Source organism: Salmo trutta, chromosome 7, assembly GCF_901001165.1.
Source record: "Salmo trutta chromosome 7, fSalTru1.1, whole genome shotgun sequence".
NCBI classification, from domain to species: domain Eukaryota; kingdom Metazoa; phylum Chordata; class Actinopteri; order Salmoniformes; family Salmonidae; genus Salmo; species Salmo trutta.
This window is the reverse complement of record NC_042963.1, coordinates 37,397,618-37,405,074: the sequence shown is the minus strand read 5'-3', so window position 1 is coordinate 37,405,074 and position 7,457 is coordinate 37,397,618. Positions and strand designations below refer to the sequence as shown.

Sequence of the window (7,457 nt, the reverse complement as noted above, 5' to 3'; positions counted from 1 at the left end):
TTGTATGCGACTTTATTCACTCAATACATTTGTCTTTATTTCGTTTGCAAACTGATATGTGACACATTAATTCCAAAATAACATGCAAAACAGGTGAGACCATTTCAGGTCCTTAGTGACGTGCAGGCCAAGGAAGTTGAAGCTTTTGACCCTATCCACTGCGGCTCCGTTGATGAGGATGGTGCTCCCTGTTGTCCATGATCAGCTCCATTGTTTTGTTGAGGGATATGTTATTTTCCTGGCACCACTCCGCAAGGGCTCGAACTTCCTCCCTGTAGGCCATCTCGTCATTGTTTGTAATCAGACCTACCACTGTCATGTTGTCAGCCAACTTGATGATTGAGTTAGAGTCATGCGTGGCCACGCAGTCATGGGTGAACAGGGAGTATAGGGGAGGGCTGAGCACACACCCCTGGGGGGCACCCGTGTGGAGAATCAGCGTGGCGGAAGCGTTATTGCCTAACCTCACCAACTGGCGGCCTGTCAGGAAATTTGTATTTATTAAGAATCCCAATTAGCACTCTTAGAGCTTTGGACTAGTAACCGAAAGGTTGCAAGTTCAAATCCCCGAGCTGACAAGGTACAAATCTGTCGTTCTGCCCCTGAACAGGCAGTTAGCCCACTGTTCCTAGGCCGTCATTGAAAATAAGAATTTGTTCTTAACTGACTTGCCTAGTTAAATAAAATTAAGGCAGCTATATAAAATATTATAACACATTGTGTCCTCATCAAATGAAACTACAAAGTTTATTTAAGAATCCAAATAGACCTCAAACTTAAGGAAACACAGGGCCAAGAGTAAAGGTTAAGAGAGATTTATTTGACATAAAAAAGGGTGCAAACGTGGTTTTCCCTTTAAGTTAGGAGGGAATAAAAAGTAAGATTTTGGAAAGGTCCCAAGACACATTTCACTTGAGGCTTCTGGGGGCGAGGGGGGTAGGCATTTTAAGACAGAAAGAGTCTAGACCTTGTTTCTTTCCGTAAAAAGAAAAAAAGAAAAGGAATTCAAAAACCTGAAAAAAAAAGTTTTTTTTCACAATTGGAGCCCTTAACCAGATTAAAGCATTCAAATACATTTTGAAGTAACATTCATGTTTCAACACAGTAATATTCATAATACAATTTTAATACTTGACTCATATTGATAGCTTTGAAACTATTACCAGAACAGGAGACAGCTTTGAAGAGGGAGAAAAGAAAAACGGATCAAGAAAATAGACTCCCATTTGAACATAATCAACTTTACATAATTTACAATTGAAAATAATCAGTACAATATTGCAGTCTTGTCTCTAACCACTGGAGGTCTACAGTTTAAGCAACTCTGAACGTAATGTCGGAAAAAGTCTACCTCACTTGAGCAGTCTTTGCAGCTCGTGCCCTACACATTTCTGTGGACAACTGCAAGCAACCATCGATAAATGGTCTCTCCAACACTGAGGAAGTGGAGAGATTGTCTGGAATGACAGTGAGAATGAAAAAGGAACCAGCAACGATGAAAATGGTCGTTAAGGCCCTGATGGACCAGTTTCATTCAAGCAAGATAGTATTCTTTAAATACACAAAGCATACCAGTACAATAACATTGTGCTTAAAGCCAATGAGAAAACCTCAGGTTGAATTAATCTACCCCTAGATGGAGAAGGCATGACGAGGATACAACTGGTCAAAGCCATCTGACTCAGTGTCGTCTTCTAGTTGCTGATGGAGGGGGTACAAAGTCATGCCCCCCTGTAGCATCGAGATCATTTAGAGGTGACTGTACATATGTACATGTTGCACAAACTGTGGCAAAACATTTCAAGTATGTATTAAAGTAAGTGGTTCCATTAATAAAAAGGAAGTACAATGACAAGAAAACAAGGATGCCAAAACAATAACTTTGGTTGTTGGGATCAAGCAAGAAAAGCAGGTCAAGAATACTTAATGAAAGAAATTATAATCTGTAATCATAAGCAATATTACTGTAGTAGAAGCCTCATGAATTCTTAGTCACGTAAATGATCTAAAGCAAAATAAGACCTTTTATGCAATGTCAGAAATGCGCAACCATACCAATTCTGAGATGGTATGGTTGTTACACAAGCACGGCCTGGGAAGACAGCAGGTAAGCAATAACATGGCAAAAAACAAAATATTTCTGAATGTTTTCTCCAAAAGCACTTGCAATGATACAGCTAACCCACCAAATGCCAGTGCCTAAAATGGCACCATCTTAAGAGCAGAGAATAGGGCTCATGTCTACAACATGTTAACATTTCAGCACACTTGGCACCAGAGGAAGGTTAGAGGTCATGAAGCTAGCACTGGGGAGCAAAGACTGAGATGAGAGAACAAAAAGTGTGTGTGTGTACTAGAGACAGTAATGGCTTTTCTCTTGAGGTATACATTTCATAGTCAGCGCATCCTGATACAGTGAGTGACATCTCAAACAAACCCTGCCATCGGAGGAGGTTGTGTTAACATGTCATGGAGAAATAGGAATGTGCAGCGTCAAAATTACCCACAGTGGGATCAGAAGGCTGCATGGGCAAATATATACTGCCATCAAGGGGCGTGTGGGACTCCGGTGAATAAGCCACTGTTCTTCACTAGTTACCCTAGCCACAAAGTCATAAACACCCCTACTTCTATGATTTACATTCTTAAAAATGTAATTTTAAACCTACCTCTAACCACACTGCTAATATTATACCTAACACTAATCTTAAATTAAGACCAAAAAGTGTAATGCATTTTTACAATATAGCCAATTTTGACAATATGGCTGTGGTAACTAGCGGAAAATACATCCTCTGTCCTCTCAAGAAACCCTGGGGTCAGCACCTCCATGCTGCACCAGGGTCATAGAAAGTCAAAAGGCCTGGGATAAATACAGTCCTTTCCCTCTTCCTTCAAGTAATCACTGATTGGACATGACTAGACAGGTGAAATCCATAAGGGAAAAGCCATTTCTTTCAACTGTCACATTATATCACTTATTACTTCAAGGAAGGGAGGAAGCCAGCAAAAACAACAAGGTGAAGGAGAGAGAAATGGAGAGAGCAAGAGAAGGAGAGCGACACCACAGCTTAAGCCTTTTACCTAGTTCAGAATTATCCTGGTGTGGTCAGCAGCAATGTGTAAAAGTCTGAATGATAGGTGGGTGAATCAACTGACAAATCCATGAATTAAGATCACTCACAAGCACATAATTTAGTCAGACAATGGCATTTGAGTAAATCCTGACATTCCACTACTTGACTAAGACTCGTCCCACATCTTTCAATTCAAGTACATTTGAAATAATTTAAACTGCAGAGATACTTACTCAAGACATACACTTTCAAGGAAGAATACGACATTTGCACACAGCACAAAAAAATAATAAAAAATAAACTTACTCAAAAATATACATAGCTTTTGTTTGTCCATCCCTATAAAAGACAACTAGGGAACTGACTCCAAAGATAAAAACGTATCATAGGAACGTATCACACAAGCCTGTGTGTCTGTGTGTACAAGGGAGTTATTCAATAGAAGCATAAGGAAATGGACAATTCCTCCAGCCTTGACTCAAAGCCACAGAGTTCTTTCCACCATTTCCATAATACACAAGTGAAACAGTGGATAGTATCTAGATGGTAGAGAGCGAGACTGGCATTCTAACTACAGTCAACAGTAGGTACAAAATAAGTAGTGCACTCAATCGCTGTTTAAATACTTTCCCCCCATGAAAAAGCAAGATCATTCAATGATTAAAAAAAATACAAATTACAGGACATCATACATTTTCAGTTCACATTGACAACACAAAACCAAATAAATTGAAAACAGACAAGATAACCACTCAGGAGTAAACACTGAGGTTTACCAAGAGGGTAGAATATTATTGTAAAATGTAGCATTTCACAACCTCAAATGTTTTGACTGCAGAGGAACACAAATAAGCATATCTGAAGAATAAAAAAAGGCCCTTCACTTCCTTTCACTCTGATGACCTTAGAGGAAAAATAATTGAGGTTCCTGTATTTGAAATCTTCAAATTCTGCTTTCTCAACCTTGTCTGCGCTAAAATTGATTTAAAGTGAGACCAGTGTCATCTCCTAAAACGCAACCATTTCCACAGGCTAAATCATTTTGACCTCTAAGGGGCATTGAGGCAGCTGTATAGTCTCCCTCTCTACAGCTTCCATTTCTTAAGTCCAGGTCTTGATCGTCCACACCGCAGCACAGCTCCATTTTCTGTTCTAGCCCAGCAAACACACCTGATTCAAAAATAATACTCAACTAATCATTAAACCTGTAATTAGTTGATTCAGGTGTTCGGGCTGGGCTAGAACAAAAATATGCAACACCATACGGTACCCCAGGAATCCAGTTGAGCAACACTGCTATATAGGAACCAGATTTGTCTTCTTATTGGCTGGTGTGTTGTTGCAGTGAACAGATGCCTATCCTGAAAGGCTCTGAAGAGAGGTGGTCTGATTAAGGCATTACATGATAAGGCCAGCAGGAGGAGCAGTAGCATCTAAATCAATAGGAGAGCCAAGTCTGTTCTCCTTGTCCTAGATTCAGTACACAAACAGACAGACTGGAGGTAGAAGCCACCCTAAAGTGTACATCTGGTGTCAGTTCACTCTAGCCCAATCCATTGGGAGGAAAAAAAAATAAATAAATGAAAAATCGACAACTGACCTTAGATCAGCATTTGGAAGCAACTTTTCCTAAATCCACACAGACACAAAGATAGGTGTTTGTGGATAACAGGGACCAGTTTACAGGTACCGGCAATGTTACCAAAAGCAATGCAAAATGCAACTCATAACAGATCTATTGGTGATAATCTCCCCCCCCCCAATTTTTTACAATTGGCCTGAAATTGAAAAGCTGAAAAGGAGTGGGTGGGTAATAATGACCAGTGCATCAAATATGGATCTAGAATACAAATCATTTTCAGTTAAATCTAAATCTGGTAACATAATAGTGCCTCTGTCCACACACATCCCTTTGGTCACTCGCTGCGGTCTAACATTTTTCTTGCATATCATTGAAATTAGCACAATTGTTTTTAACACAAATATGGAGGCAGCAGGCAAATTTAGTGATTGTTGAGAGGTGAATTGGTACACATCAGGATTTTTTCTGGTAAGGATGCATTAGAAAAGTGCTTCTTTTGGTGTTCGCTCCTTTTCTACAGTTTCTTTCTGCTTTGACTACTTATGCCAATCCCAAATCAACCTGCAGACCCTTCTTGATAGATTCAAAATAATCTGTGGCATCTTTGCAAATCTACAAGGGACCATGGAGGTGTCTAGGGTTGGAGCAAGGTTACTTCAGGACTAGGAAGCATCCTCTATAATGCCTTCTTCACAAGACAGTCAAACAGGGCTGAGTGGGAGGAGCTTCGTGGCATATGAACCAATTAGCCATTAGGGCACATTCACACATTCAAACAAACATCCACACCTACGTATGTACAGACATAAATATGCAGGAACAAAAAGCAAAAGGGACAGCTTAAGACCGGCTTTTACTGTGGATGTGAGTGGGTTTGGTGAGAGAAAGAGGAGAGACACACGAGAAAGAAAGAGAAAGGTGGTAGGTCTATAGACTGGTCTCCTCACGCCCGAAAAGAGAAATGGAGGGGAAGACTTGACTTTTGATCTCCGCTTGAGCAAAAGAAAGAAAAAAAACTGGGGCAGATGAAGAGATGTCCTCAGGCGTCCTCCAGTATCCAGAGGAAAGGTCAAAAGTCAAATTTAGTCATTCATCCATTCAGCCACCGAGAAGGAAAGAAAAGAAAGGACTTTGTGGCCAAGGTCTTCATGTGTATAGTAGTTCCATTCAGTAGGTCCAGGTCAGTAAGAATCCCATTTCTCTTGTTATAACAAGTCTCTCTCCCAACTCCCTCCCAGAAATGTCCCTTCATTAGTTTCCTTAAAACCAAACTCGCTCAGCGACACCGGACAGGGTAGCAGGAGATCATTTCTGCCGTGGAGTGTTCTTCTTCCGTTTTCGCTTGAAGAAGCAACAACACCTGAAGAGAAAGGATTAAGAGACAGAAGAGGAAAGTTACTTGACAATCTATAGCTCTCAATATTATGCTGCAATCGCTCCAAACTTACTCAACTTCAAATATGTAATTAATGTCAACATTTAACAGTTATAAAAATGGAGTACGAGAGTGTGACGTGAGAAGAGAGCGAGCATGTGATGGGGAGGGAATAAACCCAGACTGTATGCTACCCAGCTGGCACAAAACGTTTCCGTAATGCTCAACAATTAGATCGAACAAGGTTGCAGGCAGGTAACTGTATAACCAACGTTGCAGTTCTTTGTGAACCCCATACGAATGCCATCACAAATCTGTTCTTGACGGAGACGAGCACTGTGTGGCTTTGGCCTGAGTCTTTCCAGTTGAGCTACATAATCATACTTCAGCTCCTCTTAGTAGTGTGAAAAGGATATTAGTCACTCCATGTGAGAAGCCTCAAATCCAATATGAAAGCAACATTGTTATTTGTTTAATGGAATGTCAAGGGTGAAGCCAAGAAACCAACACAGTGCTGGATATGTTGTCTGGCGCTAGTCTGGTGGTATTGGTTTAGTGCTAGTCTGGTCCACTCCCTTTGAATGGCTGATGTGTATGGGAGTGGGACTCACCACAGGTTGAGCATTTTCACGCAGCTACAGAGAGAGTGTGAGGAGAAAAGACAGATTAATACTGTACAGAGATCGAGACAACGATGCAGGATAGTCCTTGTGCAAGGTAGAACCACATGCGCACGCACGCACACACACACACACACACACACACACACACACACACACACACACACACACACACACACACACACACACACACACACACGTAAGAGTGTGGCTGGGCAAAGTGGGGGAAAGTACAATCATCACAGTTCATGCAAGAGAAACTAAAACAAAGAGAAAGGTGAAAGTATACGAGGGGAATTTTGTTCTTTTTTGTTTTAGGTAGAAAGTATATTTTCAGATTAAAATAATTCAGATAATCAGAAATGTTAAGAATTTTGCCCCATGTATCATAATTGAAACTAACAACCAAAAGATGGTTTGTTGCAGATTATCAGTTTACCACCCGGTCCCGACAGGTTCCTGCCACAAGAGACAACTTGTTTGGACATGATTTTATCCCAGCTCAGGCAGTTTGATTTCTTACATCTCATACGCTTTCACAGTACTTCAAACTGGTTGGAATTGGACAGTTAGTCAATCTCATGGACTGAGCAAGAGTTATAGTAAAGAAATTACCCAAAATACCACTATCATAAATCGTCTTCCAATACATTTCTTCAATGTCTTCACTGAAATGTTTAACCTGTCCCTAACCCAGTCTGTAATATCTACACGTTTCAAGCAGACCACTATAGTCCCTGTGCCCAAGAACGCCAAGGTAACCTGTCTAAATGGCTATTGACCTGTAACATTCATCTGTAGCC

General features: G+C 40.7%; 1 protein-coding gene across 4 annotated transcripts in view; it reads right to left on the bottom strand.

Moving 5' to 3' along the window:
• Positions 1-799: 799 nt before the first annotated feature.
• The window catches only part of LOC115197333 (casein kinase I), a 53,221-nt gene continuing 46,563 nt past the window's right edge, over positions 800-7,457 (bottom strand). For 2 of the 4 annotated variants that reach the window (XM_029758738.1, XM_029758741.1), the window contains 2 exons: positions 6,646-6,669; positions 800-6,019 (listed from right to left, as the gene is read on the bottom strand). In XM_029758738.1, the coding sequence (XP_029614598.1) occupies positions 5,965-6,019; positions 6,646-6,669 (79 nt within the window). In that variant the 3' untranslated portion in view covers positions 800-5,964. The remainder of the gene's footprint in view (positions 6,020-6,645; positions 6,670-7,457) is intronic. The other 2 variants (XM_029758742.1, XM_029758740.1) reach the window with 1 other exon arrangement.